Source organism: Daphnia magna, linkage group LG5, assembly GCF_020631705.1.
Source record: "Daphnia magna isolate NIES linkage group LG5, ASM2063170v1.1, whole genome shotgun sequence".
In the NCBI taxonomy this organism is placed as follows: Eukaryota; Metazoa; Arthropoda; class Branchiopoda; order Diplostraca; family Daphniidae; genus Daphnia; species Daphnia magna.
In genome coordinates, this window is record NC_059186.1 from 8775600 (window position 1) to 8800919 (window position 25320).

Here is a 25320-nt window from a genome sequence, read left to right on the forward strand (position 1 = left end):
TACTCGTTTGGTAATTTGACACTATAAACAATCAAGAATACCCGTCGACGACCATGCTGATTCTGCATTTGCTCTCTAACAAGCTGTGTTATGAAGGCCAACGCGATATGTTGACAGATGTTACGAATCCTCGTAATTTGAAACGAGTGTGTTTTTCAACTATCTTTTCATGGTATACGTGTGCGCCGATATTTTGATAGCCAGTTCTTATTTGGCCATCAGAATTCAACGAAATTCGATTCGATTGTCACTACTGCCGTGAATAATCTTAACAGCATGACTTGAGCGAGTAATCGTGAGTGAATCTATTTATACCAATCTGTATTTATGCTGATCAACGCCTTCTTAGCTCAGTGGTAGAGCGTTGGTCTCGTATCATGTTAAAGATAACCAAAGGTCGAGAGTTCAATTCTCTTAGGAGGCATTCTATTGTGAAAAGATTAAACTTCATTATGTTTTCAACGTGAGTCAGTACAGAACGATATTTAATGGAAAACAAACGTTTAATGTATATTACCAATCGACGCGTACCCAATTGGACGTCCACAGTTTTCGGGAAGCAATTGTTTTCTTTGGACGGATTTAGTTCTGCATTTGCGTCGGAAACTCAACTGTGATATCCATTGTTTACCAAGTGAAGTTTCGATTTTCTGTCTAATGCAACAACAATAGCGTATGCTGAGGACGTCCCAAGACGGAATGGTCAACAAGAAAGTTTTCAACGTTCACTCGAAACAGCACGAGTACACGAAGAAAAACAGAGCCGGAATAGCATCGAAATCGATTCAAAATGTTATTGTCCGAATGTAAACTATCTTTGTTTGTTTTTGCAAATAAAGTTTCTCAGAAATTGGATCCTACCTATATGCACAGACGATCGCAAACTCTTTAACTCTATAGATCTTCTAGTATAGATCGATTCTCTGCCAACTGAATAAATTAAACCAACGGTACGGTGAAGCATTCTTGAGCTCAAATCTTCACCGATTGTGGCCAATACTCTGGTCACTTCACAAGGAAAACATAAGAAGAGCTGAACACTTACCTGAAATGTTTTCATTTACTTGCTGGACGGAGAAACCAACAGCTGGAGACTTCACGATGACGATGTTGTGTTTACTTTCCGTTTTATTAGGAACTGTGCTGTTAAATTCAAATGTGCACAGTAGCAAATTGGTGCATGAAGAGAGACAGTTGCTCCACGGTCGTCAGTTACGAGCTTCTGCCTTTAGCGTATTTCAACTTAACGATAGTTTTAATTTGCATGTGTGTATTAATGAAATTTTACGGTTTGCAATCCAGTTTTCACCATGCCTTTCAGTCACAAAAACAAAGTCGGGGAACTATTCGTATTCCGGAATTTGCAACGATATTGTTCGTTGGGTGTCGGAGCATTTCCAAATGGAGTGAGTCTCTTTTCTATTTAAAACCAAAATACGAAGACATTGTCATTTAAAATTTCAGATTGGTTTACGTACCTGCAAGTAACGAGGATCGAGTCAAATTCGGATTAGTTCCATCCCTCATCAGACAAATACGAAATGAAGTCTAACTTTTGAAAACGAACACATTCAGCTTTTTATGATAATTAAATTTTTTTACATAGGAAGTCGACATTATCCCGTTTAGCTTTGTCATCACAATACCACTTGCATTGCTGATTGATTTCTCATTTCATCTTGGAGTCGAGGATTACCATCTTTTACAACCTTGGCCGGAAATGGAAAGCAACCTTATGGCTTGCATAAGACCTTTCTCTGCGACAGTATACCCACCTTTTGCTGATTCAATAAATCATATTGATATTGATTACCTGTTGATTTGATTAGGTTTGGTTACTATTCGTCGTTTCGACTGTCGCCCTAATTATTTGCATGGCTTTTCTGACACATTTCAATCGCCAATACATCTTCAAATTGACTAGTTTTATGCAAACAATGAGCGATCACGCGGTTTACGCAATCACCGTCATCACTGGACAAGGTATATTTGCTTTTATTTGAATTCGTTTCCGAGAAAATGACTTATCTTCTTCTTTAAAAGGCAATTCTGTTTCCGCAAAGGAAAGACTTTCATTCCGTCTCTTGTTAGGAATTTGGTGTTTGACCATGGTGGTTTTGGTAAACGCTTACACAACAACTTTGACGTCCTACTTGACTGTGCCGAAACTGAAGCCGATCGTGAACACGCTGGCCGAATTGGCAGCCAGTCACGACACGCAGATGACCGTGGATTTTGAACTGGGAAAAGCTCGCATCTTTTTAGTATGTAGTTGTAAAATATCAATTGATTTAATAGCACTTTAATTTGAAAATCGTGACAATTTAGGAGGCCACATCTGGACCGAAAAAAATCATTGGCGATTCGCTTCGTGAACATCCACAGTTCCTTGTAAAAGGCAGCAATCTGGAGGGCTTAAAAAATGTTTTGGAAGCAGGAGCTACGTATTTTACGGTGAGTGAAAGTTTATTATTGTTATATAGTTTTTTACTGCGGTTTCCTTTTCTTTTTAAAGAATCGTTTTATCGTCAAATACTTTATGGCCATCGATATGAAAAGCCACACCAATTGCCGGATGACCATGTCGGATCCAATTCCTTTTATCGAATACTATTCAATGGGTTTACCTAAAGGTGGTCGACACAACTGGATCATCAATCACGAGTATATATGGATTGGGAATCGAATTCTTTAAATCTAACGATAATGGTCTATATTTGATGTTTGGCAGATTGAAGTATTTGTGGGAAAATGGATTACTTGCTTACTGGTCAAAGCAGTACACACCGAACGTTGACAAATGTATGGTAGCTAAAGCCGAATTGCGCAAGGAAAGAACTGCTTTAACGCTGTTAGATCTCTCGAGCGCATTTATGCTATTGGGCCTCGGAATTGGCTCGTCGTTACTGGTGTTTTTTCTTGAAATGATGACGCATTTGAAACGAATGCAACAATTCCGCCACGCCACAAACGCAATTATTGTTCAAAATTGATGGGGAGGTGTTTGAATCTTTTAAAACTAGTTTTCAAACCTTCATTCAAATAGTCGCAATCAATGTGTTGCTAGTTCATGAGCCAATTCGACGAGTCTTTAACGCACAACAGCCTCGTCCCATATATTTTAAAACGAAATTTAGCTGTTGAAAAGTGTTAATTCCATATCGCATTTAATGTATAATTTTATATTTATCCAAACCAATAATACAAAAATATTTATAGCACGTGATCTACACTGAACTTTGGCTTTGACATTCAAAAAATTTAGTACGAGATCTTCGTGTATGGGGTATCGTAAGGTCGTTTGAAATACTTATCGTTACCTTCTTGCCACGCAAGAAGATTTACACGAGGAATAGACGGCGATTCGCAGCCCACAACTGGATTTCTGAAGTTAGAAAAATCAATAAGCTAACAAAAAGTTGTTGAGAAAATATACGTAAGTAAATCAATACGTACTGGACAGACTCCAATTTGAAGACCAATGGTTGAGTGTGCTGGACATGGCTATTATCGCAAATTAGACGGGCAAAACTTGTCTGCCGGATTTCGTACAATTGCTCTACGTAGTAAATAAATCCCCCACCCCTCATTGAGCATCAAGTGTAATACACAGATATTTGTTTCAAAATACCTTCAGTGAATGAGCCAGGCTGTCCAGCAAGATCGTAGAAGAAGCGATCACCCCGTTTCAGTCTTGAAAACTGTTGGGCTATCATGCACTGGAACGTAGGGCCAACAGAAGCGCCTTCAACTTTGCTCTCGGAAATGCCTCCGATAAACAGATCAATATCATCCACCGAGTCGTAGAGAAGCTCAAAACGTTCGACAATCTACGCAACGAATGTTTAAAGAAATTACTTGAAAATAGGCTACACAATTAAGTGTTCCAGTACCGCTGGGGAAATCACATCGAGGAGATCCTTGAAATCTTTTGCACGATGGAGTCCGCACAACGCACGGAAAGTATTGTATCCCGGAATACCTGTATGCAAATGAGGAGAACTTAAAAGAAAAATTCATCGTGTTTCCAGCTAAATAATACCGTGTTCACGACCGCGTTGAATATTGAGAGATACCAAATCCAAACCGAAACCTTTGCCTTCCTCTTCGAACAAATGATTGGTAACCTATTAAAAGGCAAAAACAAATTCATTTCAGTGAGATTTTGAGTATTAATTTTCATATACTTCTTCAGTGAAATAATTGTCGAAATCTTGTCTGGGTTGTGTAGCCAGACCTATGAGAAACTTGTCGAGATTGCCGGGTGTGTAAAGTGTTTGCGTTTTCAAAAAGTGCTGACGTAACAAAATATGAGATTCCTTCTCTCTCCTGTGATTGATTAAACTGAAAAGAAAAACCATCAAGCTCCTGACGTTGTTAAATCAAATTCAATGAAACTTACTCTTGTTTTCCTTGAATAAGCGAATGACCGAAACGAAAGCTTGCACCCGAAAATTCGTTCAGAATGCCTGGATTCACGTTGGCATCGTAATCGTTGCTGAAACCGTGTTGCAATGGCAACATACCGAGTTCTTGCATTTTCTCTCTTCCAACAACACCTGGCAGCCATTCATTGCAAGTGATGTGCTGCATTTGAGCAATTGAAATGCGTCTAGCTTCTTGATACAGTCGTTCGTCATCCCAGTGCGGATTCAAATAGGAAAGCTCAGCTGCAAGTCGGTTGTGTTCGCGCAAGAAAATCGTATGCGTTACAGCCAAGTTGGGATTCTGATTTGGTCGTATATCGCCTAGACATGAAAGCTCAATCGATTTAGAAAGATTACTTTTCTCAAATAGTTTTAATAGTTACCTGCTTTGAAACATCGGACTTCAGGTGGTGGATGAATGCCGGAAACAGCTTTGGACAAGGCACAATTTATTTGGGTAGCATTATCAGATGGAAGTAAGTCTAATTCGTGATGTCCCTTACGTCGAGTTACTTTCAACTGGCCTTTCTCGAACGTCCGTAATGCTGCCGCTGTGTTTACGTCAGAACCATACACGTTCGATTGATCCAGAAAGTGAGTGTTGCCATTCATCTGTAGGAGAAGTGGGTTATTTCAAGTTAAATAAATAAGGAACAGGGGCTGACCTGTTCTGCGGGACCAAGGCTGCAATCGGATCTGGGTGCGGGAGTGGATCGCACAAAGTTCATGCAACGCTGACCGAATTTCGCGTAAAACGGATCGTCGATTGGAATCTCAATGGGCAGACATTGCGGATGAATTAGCTCCGTTTTGGTCAAGAACTTGCCTCCTTCCGTGCAGCACTGAATACCCGTGTCGGCGTCTAAACACAAAAGCAAAATTGGTTCAATTCAAATCCTTAGTTCGCATTCTAATAGTTAACAGTCTTACTCGTCCGGAAGAGAGTAGTAAAGGCCAAATCGCTGGAAGGAAAGATTGTGTTTTAATTTTAGACAAAAAATTTTTAAAATTGTTTTAGCTTGTTTTACTGGACGACAAATTGTCCGTATTGCATGACCCAGTGAGTATCCACCTGGCTTGGGGCATCTTTATCGAGAACGACGGAAATAGACACCAATCGGGGACTGTAATAAGCGGGAAAAAATTAAACGAATGGCACAGTATATACGCACAATTCTTACAAAACGACTGTGTAATGAATGATATGTGTTTCAACATGACATTACCTAGGAAGCTGACCACCTTTCTTCGATTCCCTAGGCTGCCAAATACCTAGAAAATTATTTGATACCTTGGTCAAATTCACGTCATATTTAGGAAGGGTGGTGCCGAAGAATAATTACCATCAGCATAAGCTGGGACGGTAGCGCGTTCAAATTGGGTCATCGACTTTCCCCAGGAAGGATGCTTAATGTTATTACAAGAGCCATCCATCGTCCGGAAGGGTGAACGAAGAGTTTTGCGATCGCAGATGGGATCTGCAGGACACGTATTGGACAAAATTGTATCTCGCAGTTTGAATTGGCTCAATCCAAACGCAGTCTGCTCCGGATTCAGTTTAAATCTGTGTAATTAAAAATCCGTTGACGTGGAGAGGTTTGTTGCTGGAACGTATTCGAAAGACAGCACAAACCTTTTGCCGAGTTCTCTGGTAGTTTCAATAGCAATTAAAGCTCCCCGACTGAGTCGTTGTGCTTCGGTTGTTGTTTGAAAAAATGTCAAATGATTGTAAGCGGATGAATTGGGTCTCACTGTAACATTGTGGATGCGAAGAAGTCGCTCTGTTTCGTCCATTAACTTCAACTGGAACTCTCCTGCATGGGCAGCCGCATTTACAGAGTAAATATCAATACACTGGCGTTCCAGTTTCACGATTTTCTTGTTCTCTTGTTTAACTGGTCCTCTACTGCGACCTGTGAACAAAAGAAGATGATGGAAAATACTATTATCAATTACATTTCGTGTGTGTTTGTACCATTGTAGGGAATATCTGGACAGCAGATTCCTGGATGTCCATTTGATAATTTGCAGGTTGTTCCAGGAAAAGTTAGTACAAGATCGTACCAGATGGCACAGTCTTTGGCATGTCGACACTTGGATTCGTACCCAGCCATTTTCGGGCAATAAAGCGAATGCTTTTCGCCTAATTGATCTGGAACAGTAGGATAGGGAGGTTGTCTTGTAGGATACGTTTCTGGTATCGATGCAGGTCTCCATTCTGGCTGTGAGATGACGGGATAATTGCTCGGATAAATTGGTTTACGGATAGGATCGTGGGGGTTTGATGAACTCAAAGTTGGCCGATGTGGTTCAGCGTACGGATTGTGGTAACTTTGTTTTAATTCGGGGTGTGACGATGACTTTGTGGAGACATAAGGAGCTGGTTTAAAGGCTACAGATTGTTCGTCGATAACGTCGAAAAAAAACGGAGGCTTCTTGATCTCAAATCCGAGACCTGAAGGATCGTACTCAACAAAGTCGTCTTTGAATTTTTCTTGTCCGAATGGATGCGTGGGGTTTACGTCTGATGACAAGGGACCCCATGATTGAAACTGACGTCGAACACGTTCGCTGCTGTTGGTAAGTTCTTTTGGTGCCTCTTTATTGTCGCTAGCAATCGCAGCAGAAATTAGACACGTTAAGGCGGATAGGATGATCCATCGCGACATCATCTTCGATTCTATTTTTGTATATAGAAAGACATATACAGTTAAATTTCACTATAATTTCACGAAACAATGAACTGATGTGCTTATCCTTGATGTCTAAAAACAGTGGAAATTTTAATTGAAACACAACAGCGAGAGTTTGGATATTAAGTTTCACCAATAATGTGAAAATTCCCCTCTAATATGGCCATAGGGTATAACCACCAAGCCCAAAATTTTAGAACGGGCAAAAAGAAAATGTTTAGAAAATCTATTGAAATCAGTTTTTCGCTTAGTATCCAACCAAAACGTCCCGAGAAAGTAGAAAAAACCCACCATGGTAACGACTGTAATGCCAACTATTAAACATTGCAACCCAATAATAGAATCAAAGAATCCATCATCAATCAAACAATGAAAGCTCCTCAGCAGTTGATTGAACGTATGGCCCATTGATAAGAATTAACTAAGAAAAAAAAATATATTTCTGAATAGAATTTAAACGAATTAAAACTAACTCGAAAAATTATCTATGGCAGGGGGGATTTATACTTGCCCGTTTGAATCTCCTTTCTTTAGAATGGGCGGTAACAGTATAATTATCTTCAAAACGAGTAGCAATTGAAAAGAGCAAGAGGTGTGTGTGTTCCCAGTTAACACGACGCGTTTCCACTGTTAAATGAGCTCTGCTGTGAACAGGGTTCTCTCTTTTGTATTTATACGTGCCTACACACGGAGACTTTGGCACAGCACCGGAGGTAGAAAGGGGTGGGGAGTCACGGAACGAATGGAACAAGGATAGAGAGAATATAGAAAAGACGAGATTCTACTTCCCTTTCTCAGAATAGAATAGATACGGACGAGTGTTTTCGTGATTTTACTTTATACGACATGTAGTCAAGAAAACCACCATGCGGACAGATCTCAGCCCTCTGAATCCGGAACGGAAACCGTAGGCCGTGACAATGGAAACCTAGTTATCGTTATAGGCCATACCTGAAAATACGCGGAACAAGTTGTTGAATTAACGTTCGTAGCAGATCGCTCTATCGAGCTTTGATATAGAATTCACTTTTATATTGGATCATTTTGGAAACCTTTTATAGATTGATAGCATTTTTCAAGGGGAAAGGGTCTGAATATTATACATAAGTATCACCTTGCTTGCACGATTGCGCAACTGAGCCTAAACTTCCCGTAAAGAAAAATAAAATTACGGTTTATTGGCTTTTTTTTCAAAAATAACGAAAAAGGAGCCTGCTTTTTTTGTTTTTGGGGAATTACCGATTGCTTCAGTACACGTGGCTATGGAGATTTAGGTTGACGGTGATTGATATCATTAGAGAAAGCTGGTTAATAGTCAAAGTAATTTTACTTCAACGAAGTATGTCCCCTCATTTCAGTGTTGCCAACGTGATGTGTTTGGCTCCTAATTAGAAGAACACTCTCTTCAGGACAAAATGTATGGCGTTGCACAATAAGAAATAGATTTCAATACAGCACGGGGTATTATTAGAGAGAGCTACAGTAGCTCAAGGTAAAAAAAAAAAAAAAAGGGAACCTTCTTTCTCATCAGTTTCAAATTTTTCACCTGTAGTATATCGTGCGGTGAGTGACGTATGCCAAAACAAGCTACAGCTGACGGGGAAAAAATGCACTTTGGAAACGTACACTTAATCAAACAGGAATACATTTTATTTATTAAACTAATGTATATCATTCTTCAAGGATATATTTTGTTCAATCAATGCTTACACAGTATGGACAGAGTCATAGACGCCGTCTATGACTCTGGTAGACCGTCTATGACTCTGGTATGAAGTACGCGATATGTTCTATGTTGCCAAACAGTTCGATACATGACATCAATTGCCAGAAAAACACATTGTATTCTAGTCTATTTTTATAACTGAATATTGTTTGCTCTTTCCTTTCGGAAAAGCCAAAAATAATTGGCTGGGATTATTATCACGATTTACTTTTACCTTTTTCTTGGGGGGTGGAAGTAAAACTTTCTCCTCTTAGGCAGCAGTGGAGACTACACAGTGGGATTCCCAGTTCCCACCACATTATCGCTTCCATGTGTGATCTTGATTTCTATTGTCTCCGTTGACTTCTTCATAGAATGTAATATCTCCCGTCCACTGCTCAGCCGTGTAAAGGCACATTTTTAGTCAATGGAAGCTTAATGTTAGTGTTCTATTTTTCTTTTAAATTAAGCAATGTACACAATTGTCACGTTTTGGAGCAGAACATTTGGAGCCATCATTTCACCACAATCGTTTTCGGTTAGAATTTGGAAAAAGGAAAAAAAAGTTATTTAAGGGGGAGTACGATTTCCAAATCCCCCTTAGGTATATTTGCAATCTGAGCAAAGTTACACAGAGAAATGCACGTGTTGGATAAGATTTATTTCCAATTGTCACGGTCTTAAAACCGGTCTGCTGCCTTGCCACGTTTCTCCCATACAGTTTTATTTAACGTAAAACATACCTACTATATTATCCACCGACTAAAGAAGGACAAATTTCGTTTCAGTCATTTGTAAATTGTGAACATCTGAACTGAAACTAAGCTTTTAATGTTTGAAGTCTGAAATCAATTTTAAAAACATGCATAATCTCAGAAAAATGCATCTAGAATGTCCCAACCGCCATTGCTGTCGATTACCATATTTTGCGAAAGATTTCTGTTCTGTAGGGATGGGTAAGAAAATGTGTGGCCTTGGAATTTCTTAAACTGCATCGTTCCTTCCTATGGAATTGCTCTCTAGGGAAATAAATGCCCAGAAGGTTATTGTTTATTTAAATATTAGCAGGAGTCTAAAATGGCTTTCTTGGATCAGCAGACCAAACAGTAGAACGGCGCACAGCTCAGCGTGCAGACCGACTGCAAACCTAGATCTGCTGAAACCATGACCCCTTTGTGGTATTGGATTGTACTGACAATTTTTAGGTAAAGCGAACCTTTTTTTGTGTTAATTATTATCTTCGTTCTTTGAATAAATTACTTGTAAAAATTCATGTCCTTTAGTTTGACCATCATGGCATTGCATACAGCCCACATACAGCCCACATACAAATGGCCCAACTTGGCTGAAGAAGTCGATCAGGTGCACGTGGATTACAGTATTTTATCGGTCAGGTTACACAGTCTGATTCTGTCTCCTTGAAGTCATCTTGGACCACGTTATAGGAGAAACTCGAACGTGATCCAATTCGAGAATAAGGTATCATTATGCCATAAAAGTAGAGGGTTTGGGCGTTTTTCCCATTTAGTGTGGGGACTACTTAAGTGGTGACTATTTTTGGTGGCATTCCAAAATTCCGGAATGCCGACGAAATCATTGCGAAACGTAGAAAGTACATCCGTTGATTGCCTGTTTACGTTACTTGATTGGTCAAAACGGTCGTCAGAACGCTGTGGAAAGACTACGACAGGTAGTGCTTATCTTGTACAGATTTCAGCAAACCGGTAGTCAACGAAATTTAGAAGGATGTAACTACTTTTGAAACTACTTTAGTAATAGACAGTAGTTCAACATAGAAACATTCCAAGTAACTGGAAATAGGAAGAATTTAATGAACTATCAGAGTCTATTTTAATGTATGACTATGTGCAGCGAGTTTGTCCTGGAGCTGTACTTTGGGATAACTCACATCTACTTGCGTATCGATTGAGACAGACTAAAAGGGTATGTATCCATCGACCTGCGCACTAGCTCCGGTTGCAGCCTGTACCGATATCATATCCATCTCAACATCTCAAGAACTGTGCTGCAGCTGCTGCGTCTACGTACTTTTCAACTCGGATGTCTTTCACAGCAACAACAAACTTCAAGTTGACCCTATATACGTCACTATCCACTCGTCCAATTCAAGAGTAAGTGTCATCGTTAACGTTCCCATTCAATATGTTCTATTGCAATCCTGTGTCTTAATATTGAATTCTTAAACTGACATCTATGCAGCAGGACCAGCAGGCCGCTTCGCAGACATTGTCCCTCCTGATTGATAATAAATGATGGCGTCCGGCTGGGTCTGGCTGTGTTTGCTACTGGCTGGCTGGACTAGTAACAACAGCATGGCAGCCAAGATCACTAACTTTACTATCGGTGCTGTGTTGAATGATGACAGGCACGACACTCTCTTCCGTGAAGCTATTACCGTATGTCCTGTTCATTACTACACTTCTTCTAAGATCATTGAAAAATTTCTAATGGGAATGACATCTTTGTTAGGAACTTAACAGTGATTTCACTCTGTTGCCAGTCAATGCAACATTGCATAGCGCTTCCATGCGACTAGATCCCAATCCTATCCGTACAGCTTTGAAAATGTATTTTCACAAGTTAATAAAATTTTGTGTTCATGATTAATACTAAAAAATTTAAAAAATCATTCGCAGGTGTAACTACCTGATCGCCCAACAGGTGTACGCTGTTATAGTTTCTCATCCGGTAAAAGGAGATCTTTCTCCTGCCACCATTTCTTACACTGGTGGATTCTATCACATTCCTATTGTCGGAATCAGTTCCAGAGAGGCGGCCTTTTCCGATAAAGTATTTACCATTTTAAAATGTTATAATGGACATTAAATCATATTCTGAATATTGTAGAATATACATGTTTCATTCTTGAGAACGGTAGCCCCATTCTTCCATCAAGCGGACGTCTGGGCTGCCTTACTCCGCCATTTTCATTTTTGGCAAGTTATGGTTATCCACAGTGCTGATGTGGATGGTTATACGCTCCTCAATCGACTACAAACTCAATTTCAGAGCAACGATGACGATGGAGAACAACGCGAAATAAAATTTGAATTGACTAAAGAATTCGTTCCGGAATTAGAAGATTTTAGCAAAGAATTACAGGAGATCAGTGAAGGTCAATCAAGGGTATACCTTGTCTACGCAAAGTATTACTAAAATTGTGTACATTTTAACCGCCTGGAATTAATATTTGAAAAAATTATTGCGGTAAAAGTGCGGCGGATGCAGCTGTGATTTTTAGGGATGCAGCCAAACTCAATTTGACTGGAGCCGGTCACATTTGGTTAGTGACTGAACAGGCCCTAGACGTACCGGGCGTTCCTATTGGGGCGTTAGGTCTTCAACAAATGCACGCCTCAAACGAAGCAGCTCACATCCGTGACAGTTTGTAAGCCTTCTTATACTAAAGTATACAAAGTTAATTTTTAAAATGTCATTCAATACTTTTGTGATGTGTTTTCCAGGTATTTATTGTCATCTGCTCTGAGGGAAATGGAAGGCTCCGAAAAGGATATAACTGCGCCCCCGCAGGATTGTAACAGCTCAGGAGCGGTATGGGAGACGGGAAGATTGTACTTTGAGTACATCAAGAAACAGGTGCTAAATGACGGGTTGACGGGCAAGATTGCTTTTGACGATAATGGTGATAGGCTCTTCTCTGAATACGACATCGTCAACGTTAATCGTCCTCACGCCAAAACAAAAGTCGGCCAATTTTTTTACTCCAAGGTAAAACAGAACATTCAAAATCCCTTCACAGAAAATCAATTGAAAAGCTAAGTAAAATGATTGAATTAGTACCAAAACGTTTTGAAGTTGAATGTCAACGACAGCGAAATTGTTTGGCCGGGCGGATTACGCCAGAAACCCGAAGGATTTATAATCCCCACCTTTCTGAAGGTGATGACGATTGTAGAGCAACCATTCGTTTACGCGCGTCGAATCAACGATCCTAGCGTTGAAGCCTGTAACGATGGAGAAGTGGCTTGCCCTTGGTTCAACAACACGGCGGAATCTTCAACTGATCGATTTTACTGTTGTCGAGGCTATTGCATCGATCTACTTAAGGAACTGGCTAAAAAGAATAATTTTACTTACTCGCTAGCCTTGTCTCCTGACGGACAATTCGGTAGTTTGTCTCCTAAGAACGGAACGGGCAAAAAGGAATGGAATGGACTCATTGGTGAATTAGTTGAAGATCGGGCTGATATGATTGTTGCCCCTTTGACAATTAATCCGGAACGGGCTCAAGTGATTGAATTCAGTAAACCGTTCAAATATCAAGGCATTACTATCCTGGAGAAGAAGGTAAGATCGTTGGAACAACATATTTTAAAACAAATCATTGCCAAAGAATTTTAATTGAGTTTTGTGCAGCAACCAAAATCATCAACGTTGGTGTCGTTCTTGCAACCGTTCAGAGATACGTTATGGATTTTGGTGATGGTGTCTGTCCATGTCGTTGCATTGGTTCTCTACCTGCTGGATCGATTTTCACCTTTCGGTAATTTTTTTAATGTTTGGCTTTATGTATTTTACATCAAACTAAATCACCTCTGTTGATAGGTCGGTTCCGATTGGCTAATGCCGAGAATACTGAGGAGGATGCTTTGAATTTATCGTCAGCCATTTGGTTTGCTTGGGGCGTTCTTTTGAATTCTGGAATCGGAGAAGGCACTCCAAGGAGTTTTTCAGCTCGCGTTCTGGGAATGGTATGGGCCGGGTTTGCGATGATCATCGTTGCTTCTTACACTGCCAATTTAGCAGCTTTCCTCGTCTTGGATCGACCTAAAACGAGTCTCTCCGGAATTAACGATCCTCGGGTAACATAAAACTCCGATTTCTGTTTTCTTTTTTATGAGAGCGATATAATAAGATAAAATGAACAAAACTTTAGTTGAGAAATCCGATGGAGAATTTCACGTATGCCACGGTGAGAGGCTCTGCCGTCGACATGTATTTCCGTCGTCAAGTGGAACTGTCCAACATGTATCGAACTATGGAAGGCAACAATTATCCGACAGCTGAGGAAGCTATTGAAGCCGTGAAAGAAGGGTGAAATTGAAACATTTCTTTGGCTGAAAACACACTGATTTATTCTGCCTTTTGTTAAATCTACAGGAAATTAAAAGCCTTTATCTGGGATAGCTCGAGATTAGAATTTGAAGCGGCCCAGGACTGTGATCTCGTGACAGCTGGCGAATTATTTGGACGTTCTGGTTACGGTATTGGACTCCGTAAGGGTTCTCCATGGACAGACGTCATCACACTATCCGTCCTCGACTTTCACGAAAGTAAAAGTTTCTGGAACTTCTTGTTATGAAAGATTTATTCATAAATGGATAACTGGATTTGATAGGAGGTTTCATGGAGGATCTTGACGAACGCTGGATTAAATTAGGCAGCGGTCAACAATGCGAGCATGATGAAAAGACTCCTGCTACTTTAGGACTTAAAAACATGGCTGGAGTGTTTATACTAGTGGCTGCCGGAATCGTCTGTGGAGTAGGTCTTATTTTTATCGAAATCATGTACAAACGGCATCAAATTCGGCGCCAAAGGCGAATGGAATTGGCCAGGCACGTTACGGATAAGTGGCGCACAATGGTTGAGGTAATTCAGTTGAAAAGGGTTATTTTTAAACGATTGTCGAATTGAACAATTTTCAGAAACGCAAAAATCTTCGGGCGGCACTTGAAAATCAACGATCGAGACTGAAATCGAACGGGAAAGTGAATGATTCAATGACTGCGACTAGGCGAACTGTTGGTAACAAGATGGCCGGCTCGAATATCAGAACGGCTAATAACACAGAAGAAAATTTGGCCACGTTGATGCCGGGCAACATGATGGAAATGCAGTCAGCGCAGTATCATCCACCAGATGGTGTCACGGGCTTATTTTCAGCTAACCGCAGGAGCAAATTGACTAGAGGAACGAGTGTTGACATGACTGACCCTTTGCAACAACAACCTGCAGTGGTGTGTGGTAGACCTGGTCTATACGTCGATTTTTCCGTTTGATATGATACATTGAGCATTGTTATTTACGAAATACATTATTGATATGTCCTACACCAGATGCCACTGGTGTGTGTACGACATGATTTATTCTGATTCCAGGTATTCGCAACAAAACGAAATACAAAAAAAAAAAAGGTCTAGGGTTTATTGAAAATTTTAACTAAAAGGGACTAAAGGGACTTCATGAATTGTTCTACTTTTTAGGGGAACAGCTGTCTTGAATGGATGTATCGATCGTTCGTGACAGAAAATTGGGAATAGTAACATAAATACTCGTTGCTGGGTAGTAATGCTGTATTGCTTGTTCGTTTTACAGATTGCAATATCTTACAAGTCCGTATAGCTTTTGTTCGTGTAGAAATGATGTTTGATTGTACGTCACGCTGTACTTGAACTCTGAAAGACCTATAAAACGATGTAAGTAAATGTACGTGCGCATTAAAGAGTATTGCTGTTTGCTCTACTGTTTTCACTATATATAACAAAGGAATTTTACGCTTTACCTGCTCCTTGATTGTAAATTTTAACCCTCTTTAACCTAAAAGTTAAACAGTTGAAGTTAAAACGTATTAATGGTTAATTAACTAGATGTTGTTGCAAATGAATTGTGCATCGTTTGTTTGTTTCAAACTGAAAAATGAAGATGAAAATGGTTTATTGATATTATCTTGGGGAATAATGCAATAAGCAGTAAAAAATTGTACAATGCTATTGGTCGGTACAATCAAAATGTAATTAGTTGACTTAACAATGTTACCGGCAGATGGCTTTCTTATACACTAATTAGTGGTTTGATTTTTCATTTCTGTGCTGCGGCTTTGGAGTTTCCGTAATTACGAATGTTTGCGTGTCATACAATTGAAGTGGATATTACGCTTTGATGTTTAAAGTTGGCGTATAAAGTGGTCCATTAAGCATGAGCAAACAATCCATCACGCACTATTATGGGTGCTGTCTAACCATGTCTAAATCCAACGCTGCGATGCTTTAACCTTTATTGTATTCACAGGCAAATTCTTAAATCTCTCGTAGACCTCTCCGTAAAAAGACGACATTTTATGGATAAGAGCAAAACGGCCGTTAGATGTCACTATACTCTACGTCCCAATATCCTCCTGTTCATGTCTATTAAAATGTCACATACATATGCATATTTGCAGCGGATAAATTGCCGCAATAGATTCACATACTGTGTGTAAAGTAACAAACAGAAACTCTTATAGAAGAACAACAAGATTCACCTCACAGTGTTTTCGTCGCCATCCATTTCAACAAACTGCCCTTCACGCTATATATTCCTGACATCGTCTGTACATAATCTTCGCTTGTGGTCTCTCTCCGCATTTGTCCAAAGCTATATTTGATTACATTATTTATGTAGTTTAGCATACATTGTGTTTTTATTGTTTATTTCGCAAGACGTTGACAAAGCTCGTTGTTCCATAACTGTAAAGCCGAATGATATGGGGCAATATACAAGTTTGGAGTAGAACTATAGCGCTATGCAAACAATTTCGATATGGACGTCTTTTGTGTCGGCGGATACGAAGGGAACCACTTCCTCATTGCATTTCGCAACTGCTGCGCAATGCTGTACCGTCTGTAATAGAAACCACAAAACGAAATATATATTGAAAAGCTTTAAAATCAGCCACTAGAAAAGAACTTGGCTCCGTCTCTGATATTCCTTTCCTCAGCACATTTCTCCTCGTATTATGCAAACTTGCTACATCGGCATATCCATCTGTGTTTTACAGCGAATCACTTAAGAAGATACGTAAAGTAAAGACCACACTTTATAGGATATCTGAAAGCTTGAGATCTAGGTATGTAAATACACCACGCAATATCTTTAACAAGAACAACCATCAAACGGGATGTTGCATTCCATTTTCTTAATAACTTCAAAGATGCGGAGCTTAAGCCGCAGGCTATATGAAAAATCAATCATGTGTGCACGCTCAGACGTGTATCTGTATGCAAAATATTTCCGGCCTTTCTTGCTCAAAATGCGTAAATTTTTCCGTTCGTATCCATTGATGTTTGAATTTCTCGTTGATTCGTTCTGCGATTTGGCAACGCTGGTGGTATTAGTCAAATGAACTGAAACCAAATGAGCATCCTATATAGGGTGATGTTCTTACATGCATATCCCACAGTCCTAAATACATTTCGTTGCTTATATAAAATCTTATTCTTTTGTTCTGGCGAAAAAGATTAAAGGGATAAATCAGACGGACGTGTGTATAAGCCACTGCTGTATAAAACTCGGATCGATATCAATCTGTTTTCTTTATTTAAAAAAAAAAAGGATGAGCACTGGGATGTATTTAAGAAAGACGTTGTGAGTTCTACGTGAAAATCAAAAATAAAGGTTCCACAGAAAATTCGCTGGCATATGTAGATCTTCACAAACCCCTTCATTGCATTTCTCGAAGAATTTGCATAGCTATAATACAATACATGTACGTGATGGAATTTAAATGATCGCTACAAACTAGGTCTAAATAGATTGATCCTCTATACTCCTCCTACTTGGGAAATGATATTAAAAATAATTCTATAAAGTATAATAGAAGGAAACGAGAAAGGAAATTGGAAATTGTATTGGCCTGCAGCAAAGATAACCCCCCCAGAGCTTCCTTCGAATATCCGCTTTCTTATATAAAAATGAATACAATAAACTCTTGATGCATTCAATCAATGATGTGGCTATAGATATTCAAGTCAAAGTTGTTAAAGGTATATATATTCACCAAGAATCAAATAGCTGTAGGGCGTGGAAGATACACGAATTTTATTTGAGCAGGGCCCTGCCCACTTTTTAGCTTTTGCTGCGCGTTTGACGAGCTGATTCCTTGACAACTCCTCCCTTAACGCCGGAGCGACTGAGCAGACGCGTCAGGTTTTCCTCTTTTGCTAAAACATCTAACAAGGAAATAAGAAAAAAGAGGGGAAAATTGTTGGAGAGCGAGATACGTATAAAGCAAACGGTGGGTGGGACTTTTGAGCGCAGACGGAACGGGCCAGCCGATCCGAACGGTCACAAAAACAAAAACATCTTCCAATCAGTGAATAATTTTTTTTATTTTTTTACGTAAAAAAATAAAAATAAAAAAAACCTCTTTGAAAATTATTTGTGCTTGTGAATCAACAAAAACTCTGTTGGTGTTTGAAATAGATTGTTTATAATAGGCTAGGACTTTGGTGCTTCCAGTTATTAGAATTCCGAACGCAAAAAAAGTGCAACAACCACTTGCTTAATTATCGATATAAATATCTCTAAATCAAAAGTCTTTTCTTTTTACCGAAAAAGAAAACGAAAAAAAAAAAAAAATGGCGACCGGTAATGGGAATGGCGGTACAAGCGCCGGAAGTACGTCCGGAAGCGGTCTCGGTAGTCTAGCTGGTAGTGCTAATGTTGGCACGTCATCGGGCAACAGCAGCAGCGGTGCCGGACTTTTATTCCCATCCATTGTGGAATTGAACGTGGGCGGAGTCCATTACACGACGACACTGTCGACATTGACAAGAGATCCCGATTCTTTGCTCGGTCAAATGTTTTCAGGCCGTTGGCGTTCGGGCCAGCAGCCCGTCCTCATGCGCGATTCAAAGGGCAAGTACTTTATCGACCGAGATGGAGTTCTCTTCCGCTACACGCTCGACTTCCTGCGCAACCAAAAACTGACCCTACCCGAAAATTTCCACGAGTGCGAACGACTCAAACAGGAGGCTGATTATTTTCAAATGGCCGAAATGAGGACCACGTTATTAGCGGCCACTAGCGCCGCCAACGCATTAGCTCGATTGGCTATCCAGCAGCCAGCATCCAGCGACGTTTCGGCTGATGAAAACGATCAAGACCTTATTGCTGCGGTAGATATCCCATCGCCCCCAGCCGAATTAGCTGTCGCTCTTCCGCGCTCTTCCGGCTACATCACGGTCGGTTATCGCGGAACATTCGCTTTCGGTCGTGACGGTTTGGCTGACGTCAAATTCCGTAAATTGTCGCGCATCCTCGTGTGCGGAAGGGTTGCGCTCTGTCGCGAAGTGTTTGGCGAAACGCTGAACGAATCCCGCGATCCCGATCGTGGCGCTAGCGATCGCTATTCGTGTCGATTCTTTTTGAAACACACGTTCCTGGAACAAGCGTTCGATATGCTCCAAGAGGCTGGATTTCATTGCGTGGCTTCGTGCGGCTCTGGTACGGCATCCGCCGGAACAGACATCAAACCCGGAATGGATTCAGAAGAGAATCGCTGGAATCATTACAATGAATTTGTCTTTGTTAGACGTTGATTTCGTTTTTATGTAGGACAAATCTATATGTTAATGTTTTTAATTCTCTCAATTAAAATCGATACATTTTGGTTCGGGATGCGTTTTTCTTTTGTTTTAAAGCATATTTAGCCTATAGTCCCTGATTAATCTGTGCTAGCCATATTCTTCCTCTCGCTATTTTTTAGGTTTTTATAGGTAGGCTAGGGTTTAATTTATCACAGTTGAAAATAATTTAACGCTTTTGTTCTCTTTTACATTTTTTTCCCAAGCCAGGGTATATAGCCTACCATAAATAGGTCTATACCTGTAATTATTATGAATATCAGTTGTGTTTTGTGAAAAGGATATCGATCTGAAACGATGATTGTGTCTATCTCCCTCATGATTTCCCATATAGGTTGTTATAACGAGTCGATTGTTTTGAATTTTTTTACGTTCTGTATTATCTATGCTGTTTCTATTTATTGTATATCTAGTTTCTATACGGTAGTATTTTACCTGCTGTTGAATTGTTATTTGGCAAGGTGGGGAACGAAAAAAAAAAAGCCACGAATCGAAGATTTGAACTCCAACGTTCTCCCCCTCAACAACAAAAAAAGAGGAAAACCATAAAATAAATAAAAACCAAAAAACTGATTATTGTATATGCTTTCTGTTATTTCTGTCAACTAGTTTATTTGAATTGACATTCATTTGACCCGCTCTCATATTCCAAGAATAGAATCCCTTTTCCCCCAATTGTCACCCTGCTAAAATACGATCTTGATATATTTAACTAATATTTCGTTTTTAGAAAGAATTAAAGCAAAGAGTCGAAATAAAATTGATAACATTTCAATTAAATCCTACTGTCTGCTGTACAGCATATTAACTGAACGAAGGGAAAGCTATTAAATGTGTTGTAGGCTATATACATGCTGCGTGTGTGCTGTATGTCCGGAAAAGGCCTAGCTGTTGTTTATTGATCGGGGCGAGAGAGTGAAAAAGAATATACATCGAAGAAAGAAAGACAAAGACAAAAACAAAACTATATGGTCTATATAACCGATCGTGCACGATGCAAGAAAAAAAGAGGCAAGAAAATTATTAGATCTTTTGGGAACGTCCGCCTTCTTTATGAAGGCCATTCTGTATATATCGAGGAGGACAGAGCCATTAAATATCCTACACAAAAATATATGCACGTGATTTTTATGTTTATATTCGCCGTGTGCTGTGTGAAGGCTATTAAAACGGTGCCGAGGTCTTAAATGTATAAAGGGACTTCCGTATATGTCAACACTTAAAAACACCTGGCAGTTTTTGTGTGTTTCTAATTTTTAGGGCAAATTTATATTTAGCCTGTTAAATCTGCATTGAAACGTGGGGATCAGAGTCCATTATTTTATTTCTTAAATTCTGATGAAATAGTTTCTAAAGGTTTAGAACACTAATACATTAATAAGACTATGTATTTTTATCGTTGTGATGATTAAACAAAATTGAATTACACAACTTATCTATCCATCAAAGCAACAGAATGCCATTATATTGCCAACCATTTGTGGTCGTTGGCCTTCTATAAATTAGATTATATAGAAAAACATGTTTTTCTATACCTAATAACATTTGCCTCGTCGTCAGTAACTTAAGCGAATAATAGTTCTTAAAATTATTCTAATACAGAAATGAGCCTATATACCTAGTCTAGTCTATATATAGTAAAATTACAGCGTATATCTGTTTAGGCCTAATGAAGAAATAATATGTTCATGGAATAGCAGCGCTATAACATCCGACTACGTTGATCGATATTGACTAGCCTACACAACATAAATAAATCTTCCAACAACAATATATGTATAGCGATTTATTATATATAAATACTTGTTTCTACTCGCTAATGGACGACAAAATTCTTCTACATAAATTACGTGGCTTTTGTATAGATAACCTTTGATTTACGATCGTCACGGTGACGAAGGTTATCTCGTGTTTTTCACGCCACATTTATGAATAGCTATGCACTTTTTAAAAAATATAATAAACCAGCAACAGGAGCGTACGAGAAAAAGTCATTGATCAAACGTGGCCTTTTGTCTTTCTTGAGACCGCAATGTTAAAAAGATGCCTTTCACTATATATTAGTAGATAGGCATGTTTCTATATGTATACAGAGAACAGTATATAGAGATGTATATATAACGTTTTCCGTCGCATTGTTTTCACGCTGCTGCTGACGTGCGTTGTATATGCAGAGTTAAATATAGAACGAATTCAATGCCCAGTTATGGCACGCCAAAAACCAGTTGTGTGTTTGACCTATCGGCGATCAGCATTGAGCCTAGTTATAGATAATATTTAACTGCTGTAGCCTATGCATGAGATGCCTCTGTATTGTATCGTAATAACACATATATTACAGGACTCTAAATTAGTCTAATTAATATTATCTATAGATAATATCGACCACATCAGGCGAAGCGGATTAGCCAGTGTGTATTTTATTTACAAAGAGATTTGCCTTACATAAACGTAATTGACTTTATGTGTATACAGCACATGTTTATTTCCCAGTCGACTATAGACGTAGTTAACTATGCTGTTGTATACGATATTTACATATTGTATTAAGGGTGCATTTAAATGTTCTTTTCATATTAATTGATATATAAGTATATAGTTATACAATTCGATGTTTAATTTAAACCGTGTTTTTAATTAGTATTGTCCATGTTTATAAATTAAAGAACACTGTCAGCATACATCGATTCAGGCAGTAGAGTAACAACACATGTATAGAATACTAATTTAAAATGTGCAAATTGGACTTATCCACCTTCCTTATTTTCACGATTTTTTTTTGTGTGAATCGCTGCTTCAACGCAAGCATTATATAATTGAATTGCTGTAGGCTAGAGTTATTCATTGTACGTGAAAGATGTAAGGAGAAATTAGATATGTGCATTCATTGATGAAAATTGCAATTAGCAACGGCGGAAATAATGAGTTCATATATGGGCCTATATGCGATGTTATCTATAGCCTACAGCAGTTCCTTGGGTTCTCTTTGAGTTCTTGCGCCCTTAAAAATGGCAACCTTTGCTGAGCTGTTCAATTTCGTTTTAACTATTGTTTTAATTTTTTTAATACGCCGATTTGAAGCCGGAAGATATGCGGAGTGTTTCTTCATTGCAATGATTCATTTTCTCTTGATGGTCGAAACGCCTTTCCCTAATATTTACTGTATATATCTACAACAAAAGATCATAAAAATATTTCATTTAATAAGGTATTTTATAAGTCTATTTTGTAAATGAAATAATTTGCTGATTGGTTTTCTTTTATATATATATAGATGTCCGGCCACGTAGTGCCAGAAAAGGCGGGCATATAATAGCAAAAGGGAATATGTGACAGTTATATAGAATCGGAAGCGAGACACTTATAGATGAAGCTCGCCTATACATATGTGCCCATTGCCTCTGTTATACGTAAGGGGAGATTGGCCAAATGAGACGACCCGTGATGACAGCCGCGTTATCGTCCGTTGACATGCAGCTAGAGCGTTCTGCATCATCGCCTTCTATATATGTATATTTAATGGAATATAGACGTTGGTGTATTAGGGCGGCACAGTGTATTTCCCATCAGTCTGGTGCTTCTGTGCTGTAACACGTATTATATGAGATCAGCCATCCAAAATATTCGCTTTCTTTCCAATCTATTTAAGGGTTGCTCTCTATGTATTCACAAAAGCTCTTGATGGATTTACTCTAGATATTTCTACATAATTGGAGAAATTTGCAACGTAGTCTACAGCAACATCTCAAAAAATATAACAGTTTAAATATATTCTTAAAGTGTAATATTCGTTGTCAGGTCTTACATTTATTTGGTGGATCTCAAATACAAATCTCGGTATAGGGCTATATAATAAAGTTTCCCCATCACGCAGCACATGTTCACTCTCTTTTTTTGTGTGTGTCTGTGACGGAGCAAAATGCAGTTCTGTGATGTCTATAATATCTCGTACATATAAATCATCATCCATCTAACTGATGTGTGATGTATAAAGCATTTCTTTCGTCGCGTGCTGTGTGTGTTGTTTATTCAACTGTCGTATATAGTCTATATTTATAGAATAACTAGAGATACGCGAATTTTCCTTTTTTTTGTTAAATATAAATGTCTATAGCTACACGTACGACATCGATTTATTTTTCCCATCAGCTTGAGAAAAGTGTTTTGCTGTCGTTTAATATTTTTTTTTCCTCTTCATATTGGCATGTTTCTTGTAAACGTATAGGTGCTGTAGAAAAGGAAAGACACGTATAGATTGAGTGAAGCTTCAATTTTGGATATTTGCACTTCAATCATCTAAAAAGATGTAGACCTACTTCCAACTATTTATATGCAAGCATTGATGCCTTCCAAAAATGCATATTCTTTATATACGTAAATATTAGCATAGATATATATCACTTTTTCTATCGCGGCTCATATATAGCCTACGTATATAAGAGGGCCTTTTTCTATTACATATAGCAGCACGAGTAAAGATGATGTAGTCTATACGTATAGAAGTGTGAATAATAAAAATAGACACAAAGAAAAGCTTCAACAACATTTTTGCATCTCTAAGAGAGATTTGGAGCTTAGAGCTATTAGAAAGAGCAGCATGACAGGCGAGAAATTTACCCCACACAGTCGTGAAAAAATCAATAACGTTGCGGTGCTGTTGGCTGACGTTGTAAGGATACGATTCTAATTTATACACGCGTTCACCTACATCACTCACGCAACTATACAAGACTAGCCCTTTTATAATTCTTTTTCAAAGAATTCAGTCTCTAAGCAACATTCATTAGTATATAGGTATAGTAATGCTGTGCGTCATTAGACGCATTGTATAGGCTAAATAAGCCGTATATTTAAAAAGCCCTTATTATATCTTTATAGGTCTATACTGTTGCTGGTCCATACCTATTCCTGTTATCATATGCTGCAGGAATAAACACGCCCCTGTACTATATATGATGGCTATTGTGCTATATACGGCTGTCCAGACACACGCACGTTTATGTATGCCCGTAGACTATGTGTGTGTATAGTGTTCATTGTGCAATAAGAGCAATGGCCCACAGATATGCTTTCCGGCTGCTTCTTTTATATCTCTATTTTTAACTGTATAGTAATAAATGTAGGTCAACTGCAAACGAACACGGTAGGCTCATAATAATTATTTTTTTAAAGGTATAGAATAACGAACATGACATTAGTATTATGTATTCGGTAATCAAAACTGTTCAAATTTCTTGTAAAAATGAAATGCAGTATGATGAAATCGGCGTACAGAATAAGGCTTTTAAAATTGATAAGGGCGTGGACTCTTATAATAATAGATGATTACCCATTTTCTGTTTATATTCGAGTATAGCGTTACTATGGCTACCCCGCTTCATATTTGTGTATGAAGGGTTTAGATATATATATGTGAAAACGATCGAAAGTGTTGAGCCATCAGGCGCCTCCGCCCACGGTTTCGGCAACACTATATGCCATAAAACTTGTCACAGATCGTGAAAGAAAAAGAACGATCGATACATGACGTCAACACCGCGGGGTTTTTAGGCCTTCAATAATACTAAAAGGAAACAACAGCGAAAAAAGAATATAAATATTAAATCATTGAAGACAGCAGTAGCAGCAAATAGAGATGATTCATACGTTTCCCTGAACGCGTTTGACGTTTTATTATTATATTTTTTTCTTTTTTCTCTGTATATATGTACATAAAATGAAAATTCACGTCGCTTGTCCTAAGCTCTAGGGATTAGTATATAAATAAACCGAACCTCGCACATCTATCAAACAATACAGCGTGTGTCATTAGCTTCATCAAAGTTTGTATATTCGTACGTAAGTCTGTGACGTAGGTTCGATTTATTTGTTGGTGTTTTTTTACGATCCTTTTTACAATTATTATTACACATATGTGTTTGTTTAACTCTGTTTGGTAATACGAACACCACACGTTATTTCTTTTGTCAGGATAGGCTGATGGCATTTATTGTTATGTTTTTATTTTCCTTTCTGGGAAGGCGTCGCGTTGATGAAACCTAGCCCCGTCATTTGCGAGAGAACAAACAACCATGATGACGATCTCATTCATTATGTGTTTGGACAGG

The 25320-nt window shown here is 38.7% G+C and overlaps 4 protein-coding genes and 1 non-coding gene across 5 annotated transcripts; 4 read left to right on the forward strand and 1 right to left on the reverse strand.

Annotated features, from left to right (window-relative positions):
• Positions 1 to 139: 139 nt before the first annotated feature.
• Positions 140 to 3237, forward strand: LOC116922896 (ionotropic receptor 93a). The gene is made up of 9 exons (XM_032929364.2): positions 140 to 1233; positions 1303 to 1406; positions 1465 to 1546; positions 1607 to 1765; positions 1830 to 1983; positions 2044 to 2264; positions 2329 to 2454; positions 2516 to 2664; positions 2732 to 3237. Exons 1-9 carry the CDS (start codon positions 1051 to 1053, stop codon positions 2991 to 2993), a joined length of 1440 nt encoding a protein of 479 aa, XP_032785255.1. The 5' UTR covers positions 140 to 1050; the 3' UTR covers positions 2994 to 3237.
• Trnat-cgu lies at positions 340 to 424 on the forward strand. The gene is given in 2 exon segments: positions 340 to 375; positions 389 to 424. It is a non-coding gene; the product is annotated as a tRNA-Thr (tRNA).
• Positions 3162 to 8850, reverse strand: LOC116922784 (peroxidase). The gene is made up of 17 exons (XM_032929202.2): positions 8667 to 8850; positions 7632 to 8071; positions 6403 to 7107; positions 6061 to 6340; positions 5771 to 5991; positions 5654 to 5699; positions 5456 to 5551; positions 5358 to 5389; positions 5093 to 5289; positions 4811 to 5039; positions 4403 to 4748; positions 4188 to 4344; positions 4043 to 4127; positions 3894 to 3982; positions 3632 to 3830; positions 3457 to 3559; positions 3162 to 3385 (listed from the first exon to the last, which is right to left on the reverse strand). Exons 3-17 carry the CDS (start codon positions 7097 to 7099, stop codon positions 3262 to 3264), a joined length of 2901 nt encoding a protein of 966 aa, XP_032785093.2. The 5' UTR covers positions 7100 to 7107; positions 7632 to 8071; positions 8667 to 8850; the 3' UTR covers positions 3162 to 3261.
• A 664-nt stretch (positions 8851 to 9514) lies between these two features.
• LOC116922783 (glutamate [NMDA] receptor subunit 1) lies at positions 9515 to 15326 on the forward strand. The gene is made up of 16 exons (XM_045173753.1): positions 9515 to 10030; positions 10109 to 10304; positions 10698 to 10957; positions 11055 to 11242; positions 11316 to 11413; positions 11483 to 11636; positions 11694 to 11992; positions 12061 to 12234; positions 12311 to 12575; positions 12645 to 13154; positions 13224 to 13350; positions 13413 to 13669; positions 13744 to 13901; positions 13968 to 14140; positions 14206 to 14459; positions 14516 to 15326. The coding sequence occupies exons 4-16, from the start codon at positions 11096 to 11098 to the stop codon at positions 14867 to 14869; spliced, it is 2970 nt and encodes a 989-aa protein (XP_045029688.1). The 5' UTR covers positions 9515 to 10030; positions 10109 to 10304; positions 10698 to 10957; positions 11055 to 11095; the 3' UTR covers positions 14870 to 15326.
• Positions 15327 to 17866: 2540 nt separating this feature from the next.
• On the forward strand, positions 17867 to 19988 carry LOC116922971 (BTB/POZ domain-containing protein KCTD12). Its single transcript, XM_045173754.1, has one exon. The coding sequence runs from the start codon at positions 18206 to 18208 to the stop codon at positions 19166 to 19168; it is 963 nt and encodes a 320-aa protein (XP_045029689.1). The 5' UTR covers positions 17867 to 18205; the 3' UTR covers positions 19169 to 19988.
• The last annotated feature ends 5332 nt before the right edge of the window (positions 19989 to 25320 follow it).

Excerpts from the sequence above, each read along its gene's own strand:
- LOC116922896 (XM_032929364.2), top strand. The coding sequence starts at position 1,051 with ATGTTTTCATTTACTTGCTGGACGGAGAAACCAACAGCTGGAGACTTC. Across the intron at positions 1,234-1,302 it reads TACGAGCTTCTGCCTTTAGC|TTTTCACCATGCCTTTCAGT; the intron begins GTATTTCAACTT and ends TTTGCAATCCAG. Across the intron at positions 1,766-1,829 it reads TAAGACCTTTCTCTGCGACA|GTTTGGTTACTATTCGTCGT; the intron begins GTATACCCACCT and ends TGATTTGATTAG.
- LOC116922784 (XM_032929202.2), bottom strand. The coding sequence starts at position 7,099 with ATGATGTCGCGATGGATCATCCTATCCGCCTTAACGTGTCTAATTTCT. Across the intron at positions 5,040-5,092 it reads GCCTTGGTCCCGCAGAACAG|ATGAATGGCAACACTCACTT; the intron begins GTCAGCCCCTGT and ends CTTCTCCTACAG. Across the intron at positions 3,560-3,631 it reads GCCTGGCTCATTCACTGAAG|AGCAATTGTACGAAATCCGG; the intron begins GTATTTTGAAAC and ends TTTACTACGTAG.
- LOC116922783 (XM_045173753.1), top strand. The coding sequence starts at position 11,096 with ATGATGGCGTCCGGCTGGGTCTGGCTGTGTTTGCTACTGGCTGGCTGG. Across the intron at positions 11,243-11,315 it reads TCTTCCGTGAAGCTATTACC|GAACTTAACAGTGATTTCAC; the intron begins GTATGTCCTGTT and ends CATCTTTGTTAG. Across the intron at positions 13,351-13,412 it reads GGATCGATTTTCACCTTTCG|GTCGGTTCCGATTGGCTAAT; the intron begins GTAATTTTTTTA and ends CTCTGTTGATAG.
- LOC116922971 (XM_045173754.1), top strand. The coding sequence starts at position 18,206 with ATGGCGACCGGTAATGGGAATGGCGGTACAAGCGCCGGAAGTACGTCC.